The following is a 26068-nucleotide window of genomic DNA, read 5'->3' on the forward strand; positions in this document are numbered from 1 at the left end:
GTTTCACTTCAGATGTATATCAATACCTTTGCTAAAGGATGTCATCGGTAAATGAAAGGATTAAATTTATCCATTAATAATCTGTCTAAACGATAGCTGTCAGATCTGCACCAACAAGGATTATCTACCAACGAGCAGGCTTTCATATCTGCTCATATCCTAGCCAAAACAAAACCTACTCCTAACCTGGCTTGTTGTTCAGTCTAAGTTACCATGGTGATTTAGCCCGGTAAAAGGTTAGACAGCGTCGTAGTATACGACACACTGAAAAAATCCCAGAAGTTTGAAGGCTTGTAAGAATATTTCTATTCTTATTAATAATAATACACTAGGTCAGAATGTATGGTCACCCCCCTTTTTTTCAAAAAAATTGCTATGAAATGTGCAATCCGGATTCGATCCAGATGAAACTCGGTGGGGTAAATGTGGAACTAACCCAACATAATTTAGTGAAATTTCATAAGGATCGTTCAAATACAAAGACATACATTTTGGAAAGTTTGCCAATGACGGGAGATAGAAATGTTTTGATTTTTCAAACTGATCCAGAGTCAGTTTAGTTTAGACCCCTCCAAAAATTAATGGACTCTTCCATGACGTAAGGTCTATCTTTGGATCAAATGTTGTCAAAATTTGTTAAGTACTTCTGATGTAATTCTGCAAACAGACAAATAAATGCCGGTGAAAATATAACTAGGGTTGGGTATCGGTGGGGTTTTATTCGATACCAGTGCTTACACGGTATTTTTTAAACGGTTCAGGTACTTAAACATTTTTTTAACAGTATACACTTTTTCAAAATACAATACCCTTCTATTTTTAGGGCCAAATTGAACACAATATTACCTTAAATAATATATATAAAAGTAACAAATGAAAATAATAAATAAACAAAAACATTTAAATAATATCAAATAAAACAATAATGTATTAAACTATATAATAATGGAGATGAATATTGTTATTATGATTTTATTTGTCAATAATCATTAATAGCCTCTGTAAAAAAAAAAAAACCTCTTTTTTTCAATATATATATTTTTGAAGCTATAGGGAGCCATTGCAATAGAGTCCAAAATGAGGCATCGAAATGTTCGTTCTCATTTGGTCTGGTTACTGCCGTTTAAGTCGGTACAAGTGCCACATTAGTACCGTATTTCGGTACCCAACCCTAAATATAACCTTGTTATAACCTTGTTATAACCTTGCTTTAGTTTGATCTGAGGATGCACTCACCAGTATCAGGGTCTGTGGCACGGACAACGATCACAGAGGTACCAATGCCAGCCGTCTCTCTGAGGCCCAGACGGTTGTACTGTTGCTGAGTGAACGCTGGCACCTCATCATTGGCATCATCAACGTATATGATCACCTGTGGAGGAAGACAGATCCACAACAACTAACTTTAATAGGCAATATATTTAGCACTAAGCACTAAGATCAACCATGCACTAATTAAAGAACTTTCAGCAGACACTATGTGCCACGCCCTGCCCCTTCTCACCCTCACGGAGCTCCTCATGCTGCCTTCATCACTGTTGTAGGCCTCCACTTCCAACATATGGGAGCTGCTGGTTTCTCTGTTCAGAGCCCTCGGGCCTCTGGTCACCAGTCCAGTCTGTCGATCAATGCTGAACAGCTCGTTGCTGTTTCCTGCGTGTGTGCATTCACAATCACGGGAGCACAAAACAGGTAGAGATGGGACAAATGGCTTTTGCAGAATATTTAGCAATTAAAAAAAAATTAAAAAAAAAAGCTACCAAATGGGGCACATCAATTAAGAAACAAAAGAGTTTTAAGAATGATACACATGTAAAGTGATAAGCTCTGTGTTGTGCAGTGGTTGGTCAGACTACAACCCACATTCAACATAACCAACCATGCAACCAACTGAGTGACTTAAGAAGAAAAGATAATAATATATGTTTCTCATGCGCACTACAAACTAACCTGTGCTCGCGAGAAAGTTTCATTATTCATGAGAAAGTATCTAGTGCGCACTACAAATCAGGTAACGGAACCCAGCCAGTCATAGCCTTGTGTTCTGGTGAATAAAATGCCATTACATGACTTTGTTGAGCTATATTTTAACCTTGGACTTAAAGGTCTAGTATTATACTATTTTTCACCCATCCCCATTTTTTCTAAGAACCCCAACAACATAGTATTTGTGGTTTATTTTCCCAAACTTGCCTGTTTGCTGGAGTTTTATCCCTCTGAAAAGTCCCTTTCAGAGCACTCCTAAAAACAGGCTGTTTTTAGGAGTAAACACACACGCTGCTTCATCCTGTGTTTTTATTACAGCAGCAGCAGCAGTAAATAATTGACAGTCTTCATTCTCTTTTACCTCTACTGACCACAGAAATAGTCAATTTAAGACGATAGTTCATTGTTTTATTTATTTATTTATTTATTCAGTCTATTTCCGACATGGTTACATTAACTTTTTTTTTTTTTTTTTTTTTTGTACATGCCGAAAAAGGAGACGAGAGAAGCAGTTTGCTTATCTGGGTCCCGTCCCCTGTTTTACCATCACAAATTTACATGGGTTTACATGTCTCTCTGGTCAAACATTCTTGAGTTGTTCTGAACAGTCCTTTTTTGTGTATTCTCATCTGTAGTCAGTGTTGTCTTTTTTTTTTTTTATTCCTCCTCCTCTCTATCGTTGTTCGTGTTGGCCTTGTTCCCTGCCAGACGTTGTTAGCATTCCTCCAGTGCAAGAATAGTTCCTCTTTCGAAGGTGTTTGGAAGTTTTTTTCCCTTTTCATCCATAGTGTCACCACTCGGGAATGTCTCTTTTGGACACACAAGTTTGCAGCTTGTTTTTTCTCTACATCAAGGTTAATCCAGCTGTTGTTAGTTCTATTGGCAGTGTTGTATTTTCCACTGTTAGATTTAACTTGTATAAACACATTATTATATCTTAGTTCATAAGCAAGGTAGTAATTTCATTGTACAGGAAAACGTGTTTCTAACTGCACATATGACAATAAACACTTAGAATTTAAATTTAATGTAATCCTTAATCACCCCACCACCTAGCAATTGAAATGAATAAATGACAGACCTTTTTTACTCTTGATTTCCACATTTAATTCAGTCTCCGTAAAATAATCACAGTCTGAGTTTTGTTTCCATTGTTTATATAGATCTGGGTCCATATCCATGATTACCATCAGTAATGTTGTTGTTTAGGTGGCTCCTTCGTATTTTCCCGTCTTCCATCATTTTGATGAGGATTGGTTTTCCGTTCTCTTCTCCCAGTGGTGTGATGTAAATTCTGCAGTTCCTTGTCCACGTCTTTAAAAGCTTTCCTCCTTTTTTTATTTGGCGTGCCTTCCATGCGATGCTTGCATTTTTTTTTTGTCAGGTTTTCATTAATAAAAACCTTCGTTTCCTTCAGCTTTCTTCCTTGCTTCAGTAGTTCTCCTTTGAATTTCATATTCGTGAAGGTTTTTTTTACATCTCTGTTATCATTTTTCTTTGGCAGGAGATGGCAGGAGTTGATGTTGTCAGGGTTCAGGACAATGTCCTTCGACTCCAGGTAGTCAATGACCTGTTGTTCAATCGATTTTGTTTCTTCGTCACTCGCGTAACTCCTGGGTTTTATCTTTAGGCCTGTGATGATGACATCTTTCTCAATTTCCTTTTGTTCCAGCTGTTCAACCCTGGCGTTCAACAATTTTATCTCTTCAGCATTTCTTTCATTCTTTTCTTTCAGTACCTTTGCTTCGCTTTGTAGGTTTTCCAGTGAGTTTTCCAGCGTCTTTTCCAACGACTTTATCTCGGCAGATAGGTTTCGTAGACCCTCGCGTATCATCTCCTTGACCTCTTCCAAACCCAAATTGGGTTCTGAAGGACCTCCCTGCGGTTTTTTCACCATTTTCCTTCAGTCTCGGGCCCAATTTTTCAGGCTGTTCAGCTGTAGCCAGCTGTAGCCAAGGTCGTGTTATCGGAGCGAATGAAAACACGTCTGCTCTCTCCAAAGACCAGAGATTTTTCTCCAACCGCTACGTCGCACTGGGTCACAAACACATCAGATCATCCCATGAAAGCGATACAAGACAGTATAACGGCTACTAAAAATGGAACTGATTATAACCGCTGGCACTGCGCTGCAGGGAAGTAAACTCTCAACTATCAGCTGAATGAGCTGTTTCAAACACTCACATGAGCTGTTACGCCGCTTTCTTCTCCTCTTCACCATTTCTAGTCACAGAAATAGTTCATTTAAGATGATAGTCCATTGTTTTGTCCAAACGCTGCATCGCATAGGGTCACAGACTAGTCAGATCATCCCATAAAAGGTGATACAAGGTGGTGTAACGGCTACTAAAAGTGAAACTGTTGTAAGTGCTCTTCGGTTTATCTATTTACTGGATTATCTATATACTGAACGTGAAGATATTTATTAACTGTAATATCAACCTGCCTTTGCTATGTTTGTTTTAGCTGTAACATAGTTTGAGAGGGAGGAGCCAGGATTGTCAGGAGGAGGAGTTTCCCCCTTACGACGTAATATTGGGGCAAAAATCCAACTTGCCCATTTGGAGATGACTTTTTACAAAATGTGGAATAACAAGGGAGACAGGAAACAGAAGTTTTATAACTTTGGCCCTATGAATGAGGCTAGCGTAATGTATATCACTGTAGCAAAATCATTATAAAGTGATTTTTTCATAATAATGCCTTTTTAATTGCAAGGACATACTGTAACTGCTTTGCATGCTAACCATCACCGTTGTATTTTGTCAGAATAACAATTAAAAATGAGGTATCATGTAGGACTACCTTATCATCAGTTAGCTGGTTTATAGTTCTTTCAGGTATATTTTGGGTTTTCAGAAAGTAAACAAATCCACCTTTGCTTCCATGCTGCCTCACAGGTACAGAGCCCTTAAAGGTTTCAAGTGCACACAACAAGTTATCTGGTGCTCACGAGAAAGGTTTCTTGCACAGGTTAGTTTCTACTGAGCACAAGAAACATACATATATATATATATATATTTTTTTTTTTTTTTTTAAATTCCTCTGTCGCTTTATGGGCTCCGTAATAGACAGACAGAAGAAAGGACAAACATACAGAGGGACAGACAGTGTGACTCACCACTTAGGATTCTATAAAGGACTCTGCCATTCTCTCCCTGGTCTGCATCAGTAGCTTGAACCTGTGCAGGCAAACACAAGCAGCAAATAATTATATGAGGGTGACAGTTGTATATATATTTATATAAAACTGTTAAAGTACAGCATTGAAAATTCCATACATTGCCTTTATACATATATATATGTATATATAGATATATATAGGTGCTAGTTTTCAGAGGAGGGGCGGGGCCAACAGTGCAGGTTTGTGATGTGAGAAACCACCAAAACGTCACTAATCACCATTCTGAACCAAAAGCAAAATTCAATTATGACTAAAATATGAAGAGTTGGACTCGGATCAATCAACAACACGACTTCATACCCAAACACATTTGTAGTTTTGGGGTTGAGTTACTCTTTAAGGCCAGACGGACTTCCCCAGTGGATAGTAGATGCGACTCTTCATTTCAAAATAAAAAAAATTCCAATGGCTTCTACAAGCAGAAAACCCCTTTTTTGTCAGCCTTCACATTCTCTACACATCCCCATGTTCCCAGTGTCTTGTTGCCACAACAACCCATCCTAGCTTGGCAGTGAGAAACTCAGGCTTTCTGTTTAATAGGCAGATAGCCAGAAGCAGCAAAAACTTTCAGGTCCGTGCATAGACAGAACAGCTCCACAGCTCACACAGATAAATAATGGAGCATGGCGGGCTGCTGACGAACAGGTCATGTTATAAGAAAGACTTTTCAGTTCTGAACCACACACACGCAGACACACACACCTGCTGGCACTGGATGTTACTGATTTAGTGACACACCCCTCGAAGTTGGAGGGTGTCTTCAAAGTGCATACTTAAAATAATACAGACACACGCTCAGGACTCGTAAAATATGAAATGTGCTCACAGGTAAGCACACTGCTGCAATCTGTGTTTCACTGTGTATACTTTTGCTCACAGTTTCTCTGAAGAGGGGCCCAACTTCAGTCTCATTAGCTTCATAAAGAGATGTGGAGACAGAGGAGGAGAAGGGGGAGCTGGGGGTCCAGTTGGTGTGAGATGAATAGGGCATTACACAGTGGAATGCACCACTTAGCCCATAAAAAAGGGGTGTATAAAGGGCATTACTATATTGACAATTAAGATGTTTAAAGTGTAAGGATGTGGAGCGTCAACAAAGACTGGTCTTCCATCAATCTCAGCATGACAGAAAAAACTGCTTTGTCTTCAACCCTGTGCGTTTAAAAAAAATGGTGATATGCAACTATTTTGAAAGTGTTCCTCAAATCTTACCCCCTTTTCCTTCTAATTTCCCATTCCTTCTCAGTGCTTCCACCTCTGTTACTGGGAAAGCAGGAGTTTAAGGGGGAAAACAAGCGTGGAGAGCCAAAGAACAGGCCTGACCCGAGTTACTGGAACCAACCAAGGTGTTTCAAAGATTCAGCGTGTAAGTACGCATATAAATGAGACAAACTTTAGCTGTTTAAGTAGTGAAAAAAACAATTTTAAAACAAATATATTCATGACTCAATAGCTTTTCATGTCTGATAAACAGTCTGAGGATATAGTCTGGGAAGAGAAATGCTAATATCAGTGCTACACATTTAAATTGCCAAACATGTGGTTGAGCAACAGTAAGTACAAAGGAAAATAGGATTTCTGTCTTAATTGTTTTAACTAAACATCATTTTACAAATGCTGCAAGTCTCTGTTGTGTTATAAATGATTGATAAAGCTGAAACGATATGGGATTAATACTGTAAATGTGTCATAATCAATCATAAATATAATCGTAAAAACATTTGCAAATAAATACTTCTTTTAAATGGAGTTGGAAACATGCAAATGTAATGAGTTATGTTTGCAAAGCCAGTCAGCATGTGTTTTAATAGTCGCTGAGTAGTCAGAAACAACGAGGGGTGAAAGAGAGGGAGACAGCCCGAGAACACACCAATCACGACCATGTGTGGGCTACAGTAAGTGTGAGGCAGAAAGTTTGGGTTTGAATAGATGCGTGTGTGTGTGTGTGTGTGTGTGGCGTTTGCAATGGGAGGCTCTGACTAATGAACTGACTCTCTAACAAGCCATCCTGCTCCGCTGGCCTTTTCACAGCTTTCTTGGCATTTGGTCTTAAAAATAATTTCACGTCCCAATGTGTTTTCCCTAAACCGATAAGCCATGCTTTGTCTCCGCTGAATTAAGGACAATGACATTTACAAATGTTACTATGTAGAAGATGGGAGCACATAGAACGGGTGTGGGCTGGGGGGCGCTAATTGGAGACTGGAGTGGGAGAGGTGGGTGCCTTGCATTTTACATGGGGGTTTGTTTTAATAAAACCAATTTGTTTTACAGTGAAGACAGCCTGTCTTGCATTGGTACTTGATTTAATAGCTGCGTAATTCTCGTAAATGCCAAACGCTTATCACATTTTTGTGCGCATGTAATGGTTTGTGTGCATATGTGGGTGTATGTCATATGATAAGTCAGTGCGTGATCCTAAAAAGTGTATAATTGAACCTAGTCAACAGTGTTCATTTAACAGAAAAATCTTAATTTAGACTGGTTTGAGTTTTCTGAACAAAATTTTTATTTAGTCACCTGTATTCAGTCATCAAAATTTCCATTTTCAAATTGTTTCTTGGGTAAAATGTTTGCTTGTGCTAATAAACACATGTTGCAGTTAATCTCCCAACTGGACGCAATAAAGATCGTCTTTCAAATGTGTAAAATAACACAAGCAACCTTTTTAGAGCAATGGCCTTTAAATAATCTAAAAATGAAGCACACGCAATGCGATTTATATAACTTGTGACTAGGGGTGAGTATTGGCCAGGATGTTGCAATACGCGACGTATCACAATACTTGCCGTGATATATTGCGATAGTCTACCCAGTTAATATCAAAATTAAATGTAGAAATGAAAAATCAAGTTCCTATATATGTTCATCAGAAGATATTGATCATTCAGAGGACAAATTGAGTCAAAACTATTTGCTTCCAAACATCCTGAATTTTAGTGGTTGTTTTTGCCCATTTATTTAGCGTGGTTGATAGGCAGGTCTTTACTGTCACAGCTTTACTCACAGATGGCTGCAGGTAATGGTGTAAAGAGGAGACGTAGGCAAGACAAGAGTCAAGAGACAACGGAGAGAATCTTGACTCAACCTTTATTGAATTAACAAATTTAAAATATTTTTTTAAATATTATGAGCTTCCTTTGTTCAGTTTATATCGCTCCATCTCTTCTTGACTTAATCAGGCGTTGTTCTTGTTTTCCCACAGCATTGTGTTTCTCCTGCTTTTTTTTTTATTTTTGCTAAATTAATATCAATATTCAGTGGCTTCAAAATTCATTTTGCGCTATTCTCATCCATATTCTTAATGTTGACCCTGCTTTAATTGGGGCGTCTCCACCATTTTTGTGCTTGTGGTCATTTGCACAGGCATTCACAGTAAATCACCTGAAACAGGTGAACAAACAGCGAGTGCAATCTCTGGGCGTGTGCAGTTAATTTGTTATATTATCTTCGTGACACCAGTAGAGATAAACTAAGCCAAAAATATTTGACTTGCTACACATATTTGACTTCTAATAGTCAGCTAAAATGACCAAATTACTCTTTAGTTTGATTTTTTAGGTACGTTTTCATTCAGTTTTTTTCACTCATTTAGTTTTTCTGGAGTTGAAAATTGCTGTTCACGAAAACAGTTTCCAAAATGAAAACTGCTCCTGTACTTGTTAAAGTTTGACGCATGATTTAAAAGCTGCTATGAAAGCGCTAAACATCTAATCTTTTTTGCCCCGTGTACCCCCTTTGCATTTTTGTCAAATCCTGTGTACCCCTTCATACCATAATAACCCTCTCCATAATTTCATATACTTTTTCATTTGTGGAACATAGAGCTCTCTTAAACCCCTGTTTCTTATTGGTTCACAACATTGGTTCCCTAAGGCTTAATCCACAAATTTAAAACAATGAGTGAAATTTAGCGTGGAATATATTTATTTATTTTTTTAAATACCAAGCAACTTTAATGTGATTACTTCAATAGTAAGTCAATACAGTCTCCTTTGCAAAATTTATCTAATTATTGTCTCCTATTGTGAGAAGTGGTAAAATAAAGTGCTAAAATAATCCTGTTTCAATAAATTACAAGAAATTATTGTATTTTTTTTTAGCAGTTTTACTGTTAAAATAGCCTAAAAAGTAACTAGGAACCTTTCCCAATTATTTCACAAATTAAATGTTCTTTCCGAGTACCCCCTGCAATGTGCTCCTGTACCCCTAGGGGTACACGTACCCCTGTTTGGGAACCACTGATCTAGCCAGCCACATTCAAACTGAATCACAGCTTAGGCTGTAGCATTCATTACTGCTTCAAAACCAGAGCTGTTCTTTCCATCCAGGTTGAAGACAACATGAACACCACTGAGCTCGGCTCCAACTTCACCTCAAACCCTGAGATCATCCTCCTGTCCAACCTGACGACCACTACCATCATCTCTCCAGCCTTTCCACAGCCTCCATTCAACTCATCTGACAACCATGACCCACAGATTACCATCATGGTGGTGCTGGGCCTATCCCTGCTGCTGGCTGGGTTAGCAGCCTTCCTTGCTGTCTGTCGACCCTCTGAGATACAGGATGGCGGCTCTGAGGCGAGCTGTGGACCAGTGGTGGGATGGACTAGTGGGACACATTTGTCCAGCGAGCCCCAGCTCAAGGTGTGGAAGAGGCTGGGCTCGTATCGGCGCTCCTACAACTTCTCCTTCAGACGGCCGCGTCAGCGCAGGCCTCACGAGTGCGAGAGCACACACACAGCAATGCCTCTTAGTCCACGGACGACACAGCCCGTGGCCAGCGTGGAGCCACACCTCAGTACACCATGTCTCTTTGACTACGTCACTGAAATCTGACTCAAAAACAGGTTGTGACTATTGATGACTGTATATATGTACAGCTGATGCTGGCAAAAGACAGAAACGGACCAATTAGGGCTGGGCGATATGGACCAAAACTCATATCTCAAAATGTCCAATATACAATAAAAATTTTGATAATTTTATTTCAAATGAAGTCTGACTAAAAATACAATTCAGGATTATATTTGCTAATACAAAATGCCTCATAGGCACATTTCTTAACAATCAGTTGCACAATGTGTTCCACTTTTGGCTTTTTCTCCTATAAGGACAGCACGTGTGAGTAAATTCTGTAGTGTGGCTTGTTTAAGGAAAGGTCTGGGTTAGGACGCACTCAGAAATCCATCTAACTGTGCTTTTCATGTTGTTCTGAGAAGTAAAAGCAGTGGCTCCTAAAACAAGTATTTTAAAACAAAACAAGCTATAAAAAAAGTAAATATAAATCGATATAAGCAATTTTTTAATTTCCTATATCATCAAAATAGAAAACTCAATATATCACGCAGCCCTAGGACCAATGTTTTCATACTTTAAAAAGAAAACACATTGTTTGAATGTTATGTGGATGTGTTTTATAATAAAAAAGTGAGGCAATCCAGAAAAGCTTTGCTACAAAAAGACACATTAATGTTGCTCCCAAACCAAAACTGCATCTAAAAATGATTTATCGTGAACATGATTGATTATGAAGAACAGAACGTGAGTACAAAATGTGACAGATTTTTCAAATTAAAATCTCAAAAGACATGCATAATGTTTGCAAAATGACTTTTTAATTTTCTCTGGTCACATTTACAGCCTGGGGACCTGCATCATTCCTCCATATCACACTGCTAATTACACTGATGCAGTAAATCCCAATCCATCTGGTGATTCATGTGCATAAGAAAACATTTCTGTAGTGAAATGTCTATTGGGTCCTGGTAGTTGGTGACTTTTGTAACAGTGAGATATTACTATTGTAATAGAAAGTATTATATTATGGTTCTATCTGATTGAATAAACTCAAAGCATTTACATTTTCACCCTCTTTCTCTCTGTGTGTGTGTGTGTGTTATGCACCTGAAGGATGCTTGCTCCTCGAGATGCACTCTCCAGTATGCTGGTCTCATAGCTGTTTTGGAGGAAGATTGGCCTGTTGTCATTAACGTCCTGCACCTCAACAAACACAGTGGCAGTGCCTGTCCTACGACTGCCTGCAGGACCATTGTCTGTGTGCACAATTACAAACAAAGACCAGTTGAGATGCAGGATGTTTACATTTTGACGTTATATTCATGCAATGCTTTATATGTAACTCAAACAAATGATAACATGCTCTCAGATTGTGAAGATAAAACCGTTTGGTAGACTTCCTGAAAACTCTGCAAATACAGTCGTGAGAAGTGCATTCCTGTGCATGTAAAACTGCATTTTTAGGGATGAGATGACAATAAATACGTGCACCTGCATTTTCACGCACCCACAAAATGAAATTTTCATGAAGTAGTTTGAGTAAAAATCCTTTATCGTTCCAAAAAAATAAACAAAACTCAACATTTTTGTGTCAACTGCACAAAAGATGACTACATATTCAACATTTCTTCTTTCTTTTCATGAAACCAATGTTAAGCTTTTATTGGTTTTTATGGATTGTTCTTGACTGTACAAATCACAACAAAAATGTTATTCTAATGTTATACTGTATATCAACAATCAACACTTTCTCCTACCACTTACAATTCACTTTTTAGTTAAATCACCCCAAAATCTCCAAAATGATGTAAATGATTAGTTTGATTGAGTATTTCTCAATGAATTAATACTGAGAAAAGGTGAGGCAGAATAGAAAGATAGGCTTTTCTAAAGACTAGAATAGAGCTGGCTCATCAAACTTGGGTCTCTTTCAACTGTTTGTGAATTAGGACAATGTGTGTAATTGTCTCCGCCCCCAGTTCTACATTAACCCCCCCCACCCCCGCGTGTCTGTGGTGCCTCTTAGCAGATAAGCTTGCCTGACTCAATGGTTTCCAAAACAGGAAAACCTCAAAGTTTTGGTTCTTTGTACAAACAGGAACAAAGACAGTTGAGCAATGTTCTGAAATCACTGCAGATATGCACGCATCACTTTTTTAAAAAAAATTTTAACATCATTTTCATACGCAAGTAGAGAGGAACTGCTTTTTGGACAGAAGTTGCAAAATAGGTCATTCAAAACAAAAACACACAGTATGTAAAATGACAATGTGTGTCTTAACATGAGAGCAGGGTTTGGGGTCAATTACATTTTTTAATTACATTTACGTCTTCAATTATCCATGTTCAATTACAACTCAATTATGTTTTTTTTTTTGTTTTTTTTTTAACAAATACAATTAAAATTACAATTATTCTGTTTCCCCCTGAAAGTCAATTACAATTACATTCTCAATTACTTAACCTTTAATAAATGACCCCATAAAACTTAACCTTCCTCTTGTGTTAGCTTTCTGTTAGCATCTCTTATGATAATGGGTCAGTTTGACCCATGTCTTAAATCAGCTGTAAAATATAATCTATTATCTAATTTGTTTTTCATCTTTTCGTTACCTTATTCGGCTTCTTTATCCATGAAAATATTGGTATTAATATTTTTCGTTTTGGGTCAGTATAGCCTATAAATTTCAATTATTTAAATAATGATAAAATGATCCTCAAGAGAATTGACCGGCAACAGCAAAACTTTATAAGAAATATATTTTAATAATTATTAACTATGTATGTGTAAGCCATACAACTGTAACATGGTTCCCCAGGTTTGCGTTTAATTGTAATTGACAGTCTTTTTTAATAGACTTTCCATAAGAATTACAATTACAAAGTCCATTATCTGAACTCAATTACGTCATAATTGTAATTAATCATCAATTAAACGATTAGAATTATAATTGTCCCCGACCGTGCATGAGAGACACTCACCTATGGCTTCAACAACCAGAGTATATGCTGCCTGGGTCTCTCTGTCCAAACCAACAACTGTGCGAACAACTCCGTCTCTGAAGCCAACGCTGAATTTACCGTCTTGATTACCACCTGCAAACACAACACACACATAAATAATAAATAGAAGTACCATTTTTCAGCATTGTATAGGTATCGACTAACGGAAGCAAGAAAAAGACGCTCACGTCACAAACACAAAGAGAGATGGATTAATGGACATTATTGAAGATGCACACATTCCCTTAACTACACAACATTGCAACTCATTAATGCTCCCGCTATGACCTCTGACCTGTGATGAAGTAGCTGAGTTCGGCGTTGAGGCCGGCGTCATTGTCAGAGCAACTGAGGCGCGCTACAATGTGGTCTCGGGGGACACTCTCCTTCAGGGAAACATTGTACACATGTGGGTTGAAGGTGGGCGTCTCATCATTGATGTCCAGAACTGATGCACAGACACAGACATGAGGGCACAGAAAGATGTGCATGAGCACGGCGCGTGCAGGGCATTACATTTTCCAATTCCAACTTGAATTATCCATGTTCAATTACAACTCAATTACAATAACAGTGGCCAGCATTTTTTCAAATTACAGTTATATTTTTCTCTGAAAGTTAAAGGTAGGGTAGGCGATTTTCAAAATCTAGCATGATTTTGAATGTAGCCTTTACACCCCTCCCCCCTCCCCTCTGTGCTCCCTCTCACTCACATGCATGCGCACAGCTGCTGCAGAAGAGGAGCTCAGCTCATCGATTGTATTGTGTAGAAACGTCGTTGTCTCATGTCTCATTCAGCAGTAAGTAAACAATAAACTTTACCATTATATATGTTAAAAAACGTTAACTCTGTCAGTGGTGACGCCCTTTCAGTGTGAGCTCGTGCATGCGAGGGATGGAGAACGAGCAGGGAGACCTGATTGGTTTAAAAAAGGTTCGTTTTTTTTCCATTGGTCGAAGTTATTACAGGTTTACAGCTGCTACAGATGATGGATTTTCTTCGTTCCTTTTTCAGAGCACATAAGATCTTAATTTCTGTCAGGACATGATGACAATTTCAACCAAAAACTTAAAAAGTGTATCTGGAGAAAATCGCCTACCCTAGCTTCAATTACAATTACTATTAATCACAATTACTGAGCCTTTAATAAATAAGCCAATAAAATGTAACCTTTCCTCTTGTGTTAGCTTTCTGTTAGCATCTCTCATGATAACAGGTCAGTTTGACCCTTGTCTTAAATCTGCTGTAGGTTTTTAATCAATTAACATATTGGTATTAATATCTTTGGTGTGGGCGCCTGAGCCTTCTATCTGTCAGTACACCCCTAGATTTATATTTTTTAAGTGGTAAAATAATCCTGAAGAGAACTGACGGGTAGTGGGAAAAGTAGATGAAACATATTTTAAAATATTGTGTAAGCTGTAGAATTGATTAACTTAACTAATTCAATTGTAATTGACAGCTTTAATAGAATTTCCATGCCAATTACAATTAAAAAGTCAACCATCTGAACTCAATTACGATCACAACAGCTTTTTTGCTTTTGCAGATGCTATTTAATTTATGTTTTTCACTAAGGACTATTTTCAGTTTTCATTGTGTGTAGAGCCAAACTAACTCCCAGTGTTAGTTCATTCTACCAACAGGGGGCAGCATTTCACTGATCAGCACCTTTAAGACTCAGTGATTGGTTGCACATCCTCAGCATGAGTTCATACAATGTGACATAGGCAACAGTCTTTGTGGGTGACCCTCTCACCTGTAACAGTGAGGGTGGATGTAGAGGTGCGGGGAAACTTTCCCGCATCGAAGGCTATAATTCTCAAATGATATTGTGCGATCTGCTCCCGATCCAGGACTGCAGTGGAGGACAGAACGCCAGTGGTCGTGTTGAGGTAGAAGTCAAGGCGAGGCATTCCCATCTGCAACGCCAACGTAATCAAACCATTCTTGTCCTCATCTGGATCCTCCACTTGGACCTGCAGGGAACAATAAGAGTAAAAAGGAAAAGATGAGGGGCTGTAGAATAGACACGTGCCATGAAACAAACATTCTGTTTCACTCAAACAAGGAATGAAAAATTAAAATAAATAAGGTCAGTGATAATATAGAGCAGGGGTGTCAAAAACTTTTTAGTTCAGGGGCCAAATATGGACCAGTTTGACCGTAAGTGGGCCACAGATTTTAGGTGGGGAAAAAACAAATTCAACATTAATGTGCCCTGTTTGCGCACTTCCACGTATAAATTATATAAATATGATAAAATATGTGAGTATATCAGCCCCTGCGGGAACTTCACTTAAATTGACCTGATTTGGGGAATTTGGGGAAATTTCGTGGAATCATTTGGGAAGAATTTGCAAGATTTATGAAAAATTGAGAGTTCTTTCAACAATTTGAGATTAAAAATGAATGGCGTCATGTGATAAAAGAACTGGAAAACTGAGATGTGCAAATATTGTGGATTTTAATTATTTTTTTTGTATTTTGAGGGGTTGAGATACTGTATCTACAACTGAAGTAGTTGGTAATTTACTAAATGTTTCATGTTTTTTTTCTATTATTTCTACTTTTTCGAGTGGGCCGAATCGCATGCTCTAAAAGGCCGGATTTGGTCCCCGGGCCTTGAGTTTGACACAAGTTTTGTAATGTTTGTGAAGTTACCAGTTGAAGATCTTAGGTAGGTACAAATCTTTTCATGTAAACTTTTTTCTCTTCACTTCTCAGCAAAGAGACTTCTTCATTATTACCATAAAAAAATAATCATATGCTATAATGTAAAGCAGTGGTTCCCAATCAAATACAACATTAATTTGCCCAGGTTTGCACTACACGTATAAATGCCTGCAGGATCTTCACTTAAATTTCTCATTTTGAGAATTTGGGGACATTTCGTGGACTAATTTAAGGAAAAGTTGCTAGATTTTGGAAAAACTTAGTTATTCCAACAATTTCATGTGATATAAGAACTGGAAAACTCAGATATGCAGATATTGTGGATTTTCATTGAATTTTTTTTTTTATTTGGAAGGGATGAGAAATTTAGAACTAAATTAGTTGGTAATTTACAAAATGTTATGTTTTTGCTTGGATAGTAAAGGATTAACATGCTCACACTTGGGGTACTTACATCCCCTTAGCTTGTGTAAGTCACAGCAAGCAGAAGAATGGGACAGGAGCAGGTGGGTGGGTGGGGGTGGGGGGTGGGGGTCGCGGTGACATTGAAATAAAGACGGAGGAAGATTGAAACATGTTTTTCTATTATCTTATCAATGACAACAAATGCATGTTTCACCCTGAAAAAGGAGGAGCCAATCGGCAGTCCCTCTGGCACTTCAGCCACTGACGGCAGGTTGGCGAAGGCCGGGTCGTTGTCATTGAGATCCAGAAGGTTCACAAACACTGTGGTGCTCGCTGATGCACGCAGTGGAGGTGAACCACCTATGGAGGGCGCCAGAGGGATATACAGTACATAAAAGACACACAAATGCAAAGTCCATATCATTTCTCATGATCAAGAAGGTTATAAACTTTGTAAATAGTGCAAGAGGCTGGAAAGACTCAAGATATCTAAATTCTACAACAGGATATTTCAAGAGTATATCCTCTTTGCCTTGGAAAGCATGAAACCATTGTTTCCTAATTGTTCGGGGATGGTCGAATAATTAGGCTCTGTACTCACGGTCCACAGCAGAGATGACGATAGCCCTCATAAGTGCTGCATCCTTGGGGTTTGAGCTTTCCCTGTCCAGTGTTACCCCACTGGTCCGGATTTTCCCTGTGCTGCTGTTGATGTTGTAGAAAGGGTTTTCGGGACTGATACTGTATTCCACCGTCCCATTGTTACCGTTGTCAGGGTCCACTGCCAATACCTGAACAGGGATGGCAGACGAAAAAATGCCTTTATTGATCCGTGCTTATGAGAAAACCTCTCCTTTGATGGTGGTGCACGATTAGCATGTTACAGAAAAAAAAATGCTACACAGTTTATGACTAAATGAAGCAGGAAACTTAATAGCAGTATTTACTAATAAATAACTCCTCATCCCTGCCCTGGGGCAACACGAGACGCAGCCCCTTCCATCAGGTGGAACACATCAGACTGCGAGAAGAGAAATTAGGTCTCTTTTTCTGCCAAAGTGACGAGGGGTGATAAATGTGTGGCACCGACAGCCCAGTTAAAACACTGGCTGATTTTTAAAGAGCTGATCAATTATTCAGCACGCTGACTAAAAAAGCAGGAAACTGGTTAATTGGTCATTAAAGGAACAAAGGTTTTGTAGGAATTTAATTATTAAGTGACAGGGGAAGGTAGGCATCTAAAAGCCCCATTGATTAGCGGCTGCAGAGGCAACGCTAGGTGATACAGGCTGTGGGGAAGTGTCTGGATACACGCTAATCAATTCTGGCCTGAGCGGAGAACATTAAAGATGGTGAGCAAATACATCAGCGGTGCCTATTGAACCGTGGTCATGGCTTGACTGAAATGCCACTGATGTTTTGAGAGGAGATAGTTGAAGGCTGTGACTGTGTGTGTCCAGGCGCTGAGTGCTAGGCTGCTATTGTGGCGCGCCGCGTTGGGGTACTCCGAGCTTGGAGTGGGATGATCCTTGTTCTGGGCACGGCCGCCAAATTCATCGACTCACTGGACAGCCTCAGGAGAACTCAGCAGGTGGCCTCTTGTCACCATGGAAACACTGGATGGACCAGGGCTACACTTAAAGAACATTACAATACTGTAAGCCTGTGTGATCACATTCTGAGACAAACTGTCAGAAGGACACTTAACAGAGTGTCTCATTAAAATAGTTTGTCTCTAGACTGAATTGACCATGAATGAACCCGACTGAGGAAAAGCTACAAAACAGCATTAAAAAGTCAAAACTGTACCAACGATTTACGAGTGTGGGACTTTCTCTGTTGCACTCTCCTTCTCTCCAAGACAGGTTTCCTTTCCTGCCTAGCAGCTGAATAATTTGCTATGCATATGACTACAGGCTACATTTTAATTAGCAATCAGACCCCCTTAATTACACTCACTGACGCCTCTTTAATTAATGGACAATCAGGGCTTCATTACCAACAACACATTGCCAAAGACACCAACAGGATCACGAAGGAGTTTGTGGTAATGGTGGCGTTTACTCGGTGATGACCTCCTATTCAGTGACGGCTGATGACCAGTCAATAAATGAACAACATACACTAGGGATGTAACGATTCACTCAACTCCTGATACGATTCGATTCACGATACGATTCTCTCACAATTTATTTTACAAAATGGGACTATATACAAATGATGAGGGAAAAATATTCCTTTATTTTTTTGGAGGAAAAAAAATAGAAAATACTGTACTATTTTCCTTTTATATTTCATTGTCAAAAATAATCCCTTGATAAACTATTCAAAACAATGCAGTTTAACTAAAAATAAATCTTGAATGAAATAAATAAAGGAATAATACAAATGAAGAAGAAGCCTATTAATTTAATTTCTGGTTCTATAGTAAACAATGCAAAACTACATAATAGTTCCTTTTCTTTTTAAAAGTGCAACTGAAAATGTATTTTGTGGCTTACCAATTGGACTTTAAAAAAAAAATAGTCTGCACTGTATTTAGGTCAGATATTTGTTTGGACCAGCAGAGGGCGCTGGTAACCCAGTGGTCAGTTACAAAAGTATGCATGCAGATATTATTGCAGTGAAGAAGAGATGCTTTGCTAGCAGACAGAGCTAATATAAAAACGTGACTTTTACAGATATTCACGTAATATAACAGATATTCTTTCGGTGCTAAAGGGGTAAGGAATCATTTATAAACATGTTTAAGAGTAGAAGGCGGCCAGAAAGAAAGTAATAGCAGATTCCGCCCGCTGCCTACACTTTTGAACGAGAAGGATAAATAGATAGTGCCCTCTGCTGTTTAAAAAAAGTACTGCGATTAAATTTTCACAGTATAGATGTGAACCGTGATACCTATGAATCGATTTTTAACTGCCTTACGATTAATCATTACATCCCTACTTTTCACTGTAAGAGTATATGCCAGATGTCCAATGTACACTTTTTACATTAATAATAACTTGAATAACTTTAGTAGAACACATTTTACATGCTTTTGATCTAAAAATACGACTATTACTACGACTAGTAATAATAATATAATAATAATAAAAAGAGCACTCAGGCGCAAACCTCCACCAAGCGCCAAATATCCTTTTTGCCATATATTGTCAGTTATCTGTATTAGTGATCCTGATCATGATACCACGATCATTCACACTTGGAAGACATTTATTTCCCTATAATAACAGATGTATTATGTCCAAATATATGGGCACCCCCATTAAAAAAAAAAAAAAAAAACTGCGATGAAATATGCAATTCGGATCAAACATGATGGTGTAATTGATAAATGACCCCGACATAACTGAGTCAAATTTCATAAAGATTGATCAATTATCAACCAAGAAATACATTTTTAGTATTTGGCTAATGATGAGAGAGAGGGATTATTGTGTTTTTCAAAATTCATCCAGAATAAGTACAGTATATTGATCCGGATCCCCTTCAAAAAACGGGATCCAAATATGTTGTTAATTCACTCTTCCAGCAGGATGTGGCATTAAATTATGAATGTTAGAATATTCTATTTTCTGTACTCATCTATTAGCAAAAAGTGAAAATATAAATTTTGTGTAGTTTCTATCTTTTAACTTGAAAAAGGTTTCTTTTCTTTTAATTTGGTAGATAAAAATTGTTTTACAAACAGTTCAAAAGTAATTATTCATAATTATAATAGTAAATCACTATTCATATTATAATATTTGTACAGGACAACACTGTTAAGTCTGACTTTTAAATGACATAAGTCACCTAATGTATTCTTTAGAATGAGTTTAAACTTAGATGGGATCCAAACATGTTGTTAATTCACTCTTCCAACAGGATGTGGCATTAAATTATGACTCATTGTTCTTTTTATGCTAGAATATTCTATTTTCTGTACTCATCTATTAGCAAAAAGGGAAAATATAAATTTTGTGTAGTTTCTACACAAAAACTTGAAAAAGGTTTCTTTTCTTTTAATTTGGTAGATAAAAATTGTTTTACAAACAGTTCAAAAAGTAATTATTCATAATTATAATAGTAAATCACTATTAATAGTATAATATTTGTACAGGACAACACTGTTAAGTCTGACTTTTAAATGACTTAAGTCACCTAATGTATTCTGTAGAATGTGTTTGTGACCTTGAACTATTTGAGTAAAAAAAAAGGGAAAATTTACCTTGTCACCTGTTGTTTTCAATTACAGTTAAACTTTTTTCATGCTTGTCTTATTACAGTGATATACATATATATTTTGCCATATTTCAGTTTCAAACCACACAATGTTTTAGGAAACAATTTCTAAAATTGCATCATTTTAATTGTTTCTCTGTGTTGGCCCTGCATCATAAGGGTACAAAAGATGAATGAATGAATGAATAAATAATATTAAACTAGTATTGGGGCACTCACGGAGAGGACGTCAGTGTTGATTGGACTCATCTCTACTACATTAGCGTGGTAAGGCTCATCTCGCCACATAGGACTGTTATCATTGATGTCCAGGATGGTGATGTTCACCTGAAATAAAAGACGAAAGTCAGATTCGAAAAAATATACAATTATATCCAGATATAGACATAAACATAACAAAAAAATATTAAACTAATCATCTGTTTACATCATAGACAATAAAATAGATCTTGGTTTATAGTTGTTACCGTGGCGATGCCTGTCTTCTGTTGTGGACCCACCCCTCCATCGACAGCCCTGACTATCAGGATATATTCTGATTTCAGCTCTCGGTCCAGCAAAGCAGTGGTGGTGATCTCTCCTACAAACAAACAGCACATTCAGGGCTAGTGGGTGATGAAAAGTAGTATTGTCTTTTTTTTCACGGCATCACTTTGTGGTATTTAATTTTCTTTCTCAGTGTTATCACAGTTTAGATGAGATGTCCTCATTAATTAGAGAAATGATAAACCTAAAACATAGAGGTATACAGTAGTGTTGTGGTAGTCCAGACCGGTCTTGGTCTCGAGACCAAATTTTAAAGGTCTCGGTCTCGTCTCGGACTCTGAAGCATTTTGACCCGGTCTTGTCTCGGACTCAAGCTGCCCGGACTCGGGATTTTCTCTCAAGACCGTTCGAGAACAGCACTAACTCCTGCTATTTTTAAACTTTTTTATAATATAATAACAGGAGAAAAACGGGATAAAACAACATTTTATTCATTCTTTAATCCACCCCGTATAATGACTGCAACCTTCCCTAATGTGACTGAGTGACGTGTGTGACACATTCACGTGTGTGTGTCTGGCTACGGGGTCAGTTCGGACCACGGAGCAGAAGGAGATGTGAACTAATCCGCGGTAAAAATCCCAGTAAAACTCCAGAAAACAAAATATAATTATTTTTTAGAGTTTCTGTTTCCACTGTTTCCAGAATAATAATAATAATTCTCAACAATAACTATTGATTGATTTGTCACATGACTGTTCCAGGGTTTGAGTTTGTTTTATTTAGTTTCACATCTACCTGTAGCTCTTTGTTTTTTACACTGATGACAACTTGTTTGTAGTTTTATTTCAGAAAGTTTCACTTTTACAGTTACAGTTGGAAACCTTTGTTAATTGAATATCCTAGTTATATTACAGTAACCAAATTAAACTATATCAACTAAGTGAATTAATAAAAATGGCCTGTGTAAAGGCTTTTTCAAACTAAAAAAATATCTTGTGAAATCTGTGACCTGTTGACCTGCACAACTCAAAGAATCAGAATCAAGAATCATTATTTCTTGGCAGAAATACTTTTAAACACTTGCTGTACATTCAGCTGACATAAAAATATTGTTTTCAAATATGTAGAATAATTGTGAATTTATCAGTAGCAATAGTGGTTTTAATATTTTAGTTTATTTTTTGCAGGCACCTTTTTTGTCCATCAAATGTATTTAAAATAAACTAAAATTAAACAGAGAATGTTATTTAACTGTTGAACCTTGTCATAATTTTATTAATTTATATATTTTTTTAAATTGAAAAAAAAAAATGTTTATGGTCTCGGTTTGTCTCGGTCTTGGTCTTGACTCGGTCTCGGCTCCCGAAAGTCTTGGTCTTGTCTTGGTCTCGGTGCATTCTGGTCGCGGGCAAGTCTTGGTCTCGGATAGTGTGGTCTTGAACACAACACTAGTATAAAGTAACTACAGAAACTGTCCTCCTTAAAATAAGCCGTTTCATGTCTTAATACAAATTTGAAATAAAAGTGGAATCACATCTACATTATTTCCCCTTTTTTTTCTCCCACTTGCACGTGTGCACGTACACACCCGAGCGCGAGTTCAGTCTGAACTGAGAGGATCCCTCCAGGGAGTAGATGAGTGAGGCCTGACCAAACTCCCGTGAGGCGTCCAAATCAGTAGCAATCACAAGCAGCACAGTGGCCCCTGTGGAGAGGAAGGAAGAGAGAAGAGAGCGACACAAAGAAACTTACATCCCTTTCATTGATGGAGAGAAAAAAATCTGAACTGCGAGTCCTGCATGGGGGAAGCTATGGTGACGTCTGCTAACACAGCACAGACAGGCAGGGTTAGACACACTGAAAAGGCATCCATCGAGCTAATTTCTTCACCGCCCCCATTCAAAGCTCAAACGAAGGCATGGCGGTGAGTGGGTTTATGGATTAGTGGATTATCAGCTTGTTTGGCACAGCCCATACTTGGCACAGGGCTGATCAATACCCAGGCAAGTAGAAAGATGAGAAGCCAGACAGAGCCGCAGGGCTAGCCCAGAGCTCAGGCTTACAGCTGCAGCGTCAGGAGTGCAGCGTACTCCTGAGACTTTAGCCATAGTTCCATAAACTTATGCCTGGCTCAAGTCTCTCTGCAGCGTGCTTCTTCAAAACCAAGCCTGAGACACTAAAAAGTGTCCATCACCTTCTGGATGGAGCTCAGAAAGAAGAGAGAAAAAAAAAATAGATGGTCAAATATCTAATTTTCCTTCTGAGGCTGGAAGCAAAGTCATTGTCTGAAATGAAAACGCATTCTGAATGCATGCATGAGACTGAACTGCAGAAGCCAGTGATTTCCCTTTAAATATAAATATCCTGCATGGTGAAACATTATGCAAATCCAAAACAAATATTACAAAACAGTCGAAAAAGAACTGAATAAAACAAAGCACAAACATCTACCATAAGAAAGTAGCTGAGAGGAGCTATTTATTGCAGATGCTGGAATTGTATTGGCTGTGCATACCAAATAACGCACCGAAGCCCCAATAATGTGACAGACTCACCAGCATTAATGTTCTCTGGGATTTTGACGATGTAGGATGGCTTGCTGAACTCTGGCGGATTGTCGTTTTCATCCTGCAGGAAGCATAAATAACAGTTTATATCAAAGTGACACACAAAGTCCTTTTAACTTTTTTAACATTTAACCCTCCTATTGTCCTTAAATATTACTTACACATTTTACCCTTGGGGTCAATCTGACCCCAGGGATATTTGCCTCCAAAAAATGATTTTCAGAAAATAGTTGACCAAGTTTTTGTATCAGGCTCTTGTTTTTTGTTGTTCTCTCTTTTTGTTTGTTGTTTGTCTGTTCTCTAGCGCCCCCATCAGACCAAATCTTTAAATTAGAATTCATTTATCTTGAATAGTTTTGATCCAAATCTCAAATTTACTGACATTAATGACCACATCAGTATGAACCCTAATGTTGTGGAGATGATGTGACCTGTGAATCTTAAAAATCTTTCATCCAAATCTTTTGTAATTTGGGGTGCACATTCATGACTCTTACATAATATAATAATAATATATTGAGCAATGTTGGTGACCCACCCTTCCTCTCATAAACATCTTTATTTACTTATTTTTAAATTTATTTTGCAACATATTTGGGGTTATTCACTATAAAGTTTCAGACACATTATCTTTAACGTCACTTTCACTGTGAAAGAGCTGTTCCAACACCTCATTGACAATAAACCTTTTCCTTGAGGTAATTTTCCAGAGAGAGAGAGTGTGCAGATTGCAATACATAGGCAACAGGTGGCCCCCGGTTAAATTTTGTGTGGCCCCCAAAACAAAATTATAATTCATGAAGTTGGAAGTTATATGAAGCCCAACATAACACACAAAACTCCAAAAATGCAGAAAACAACAGCAAAATGCACAAAATGCCAACAAAAGTACACAAAATGACTACAAAAACATGGACAAAATATACAAAATGCCAATGAAGTTCCAAAATATGACAGAAAAAAACCCCCCAAAAAGACAACAATAACACAAAAAATGTAACAAAAACAGACACATTGACTCGAAAAACACAAAAAGGCATACTGACCAGAAATTAACTTAAAAAATCAAAACAAAAGGACTACAAATACAAAACCCTTTGTTATTTCCTGTATTAATGCTCTAATTGGTCATTATTCTAAATGCTAACATAAATGTTGATAATGTGGCCCTCGGATCAGACAATCACATTTTTGTGCGCCCCGCTCTGATAAAGTTTCTATTGAAAAAATATCATGATAATTTTGTAGCCATCAAATTAAGAAAAGTCATGAAATATGAAGCAAAAAAAAAAAGAGTCAACTATTATTTTTTGAATGATAAACAGTGAATGGGGTCAAATTGACCCCAAGCATAATAGGAGGGTTAAAGATTTCCAAGGATCACTAAGACAGAAAATGACTAACTCACTGATTGCATCAAATGGAGTGTTAACCCTTGCATGTATAGGAGGCAATCACTGAACCTCAGTTTGGAAACAAAGTAAACTTAAGGTAAACCCCTAAAAGGAAACACATTTATAAATAATAATAATAAGGAAATGATTGCACCACTACTTGAAAAACATATTTAATTGCGAATAACTCTAAATGGTGTCTGACAGACTGTTTTCAACCTCCCACTCAGTGAAAAACAAACCACACACATCCAGAGTGGCTATTCACAGTGAGGCTCCCCACTGTGCAAGCTGCTGAGAAATGTTAACACTGAAAACACTCTGGCTTCATTATCTATCTGGGTTCCATGATGCACTGGTGCAAAGCTTTGTGTGTGTACGTATGTGTCGTAGTGTCAGCTGCTGATAAACCCCTGAAGTGTGAGTCATGATCCTATGGAGGAAAGTGAGAGAAAGACAGGACGAACCTACAGGGAATGCTCAGTTTTAGCCCTGTTACCAATGTAATTACTCCTGATTATTCCCATAGATGATTTGAATGGATTTGTATCATTATTATTAAAAGGATTTCATGCATGGGAAGCAATGTGGTAGCATAGTGGTTCCCAAACTTTTTCCGTTGTGCCCCCTTTAAATAATGAACATTTTCAGGACCCCCCATATCGCAACAAAATTATAACAATGGCAAAAAAAATTTAACCTTTATTGAAAAAAGTAAAAGATTGTGGCTATTTTTCTTCAAAAGTGATGTAAATATAATATGAATAACAAATTGTGCAATCACACACTTTATAAAAGTAATGATAAAGTTATTTGTGTGTAAAGAAAAATATATCTATACATTTTTCATGTTCAGCAAAGCTGTTTTCGTGCAGCTCCCCACCATCCCCTTGTGCCCCACCTACCATGACAGTACAACCCCCCTAGGGCAGGGGTCACCAACCTTTCTGAAACAGCGAGCTACTTCAAAACTAGTGAATACTCCGAAGGGCTACCAGTTAAAAATCACTTTTTAAATAGTAAGTTTTCACTTTAAGTTTCAACATGCTTTATTTCTCCTTATTTATGCAATTGTTTCATTTTGATTACAGTTCATAGGAAATTATTGTGTTCCTATTTTACTAGCCACTAATAACTTTAAATAATCGTAACATTATGTAATATTTTTTCAAAAATCCCCTTTGTGTTTTTCAACCTTTCACACCTCATATACCAAATCTGTGACACTTAAAACATGTCACAATGTTTCAGTGATTTTTTTTCATTTTTTTTTTTTAAACATGATTAATTTAATACTGTACATGTATAAAGTACAGTAGTATGTAACTATACGA

The 26068-nt window shown here is 37.6% G+C and overlaps 1 protein-coding gene across 2 annotated transcripts in view; it reads right to left on the bottom strand.

Moving 5' to 3' along the window:
• Window positions 1-26068, bottom strand: part of cdh23 (cadherin-related 23) — a 255630-nt gene that overhangs the window by 50189 nt on the left and 179373 nt on the right. Inside the window, exons 18-30 of one of the 2 annotated variants that reach the window (XM_028468278.1) lie at window positions 23329-23401; window positions 22362-22478; window positions 20752-20864; window positions 20504-20611; window positions 16659-16848; window positions 16272-16417; window positions 14736-14955; window positions 13271-13423; window positions 12955-13068; window positions 11080-11228; window positions 5108-5168; window positions 1505-1653; window positions 1237-1372 (exon numbers count right to left, since the gene is read on the bottom strand). In XM_028468278.1, coding sequence (XP_028324079.1) covers window positions 1237-1372; window positions 1505-1653; window positions 5108-5168; window positions 11080-11228; window positions 12955-13068; window positions 13271-13423; window positions 14736-14955; window positions 16272-16417; window positions 16659-16848; window positions 20504-20611; window positions 20752-20864; window positions 22362-22478; window positions 23329-23401 — 1729 coding nt within the window. Of the gene's footprint in view, window positions 1-1236; window positions 1373-1504; window positions 1654-5107; window positions 5169-11079; window positions 11229-12954; window positions 13069-13270; window positions 13424-14735; window positions 14956-16271; window positions 16418-16658; window positions 16849-20503; window positions 20612-20751; window positions 20865-22361; window positions 22479-23328; window positions 23402-26068 lie in introns of those variants that run through there. The other variant, XM_028468276.1, reaches the window with a different exon arrangement.

This window comes from Gouania willdenowi, chromosome 15 (assembly GCF_900634775.1).
Source record: "Gouania willdenowi chromosome 15, fGouWil2.1, whole genome shotgun sequence".
Taxonomy (NCBI): Eukaryota; Metazoa; Chordata; class Actinopteri; order Blenniiformes; family Gobiesocidae; genus Gouania; species Gouania willdenowi.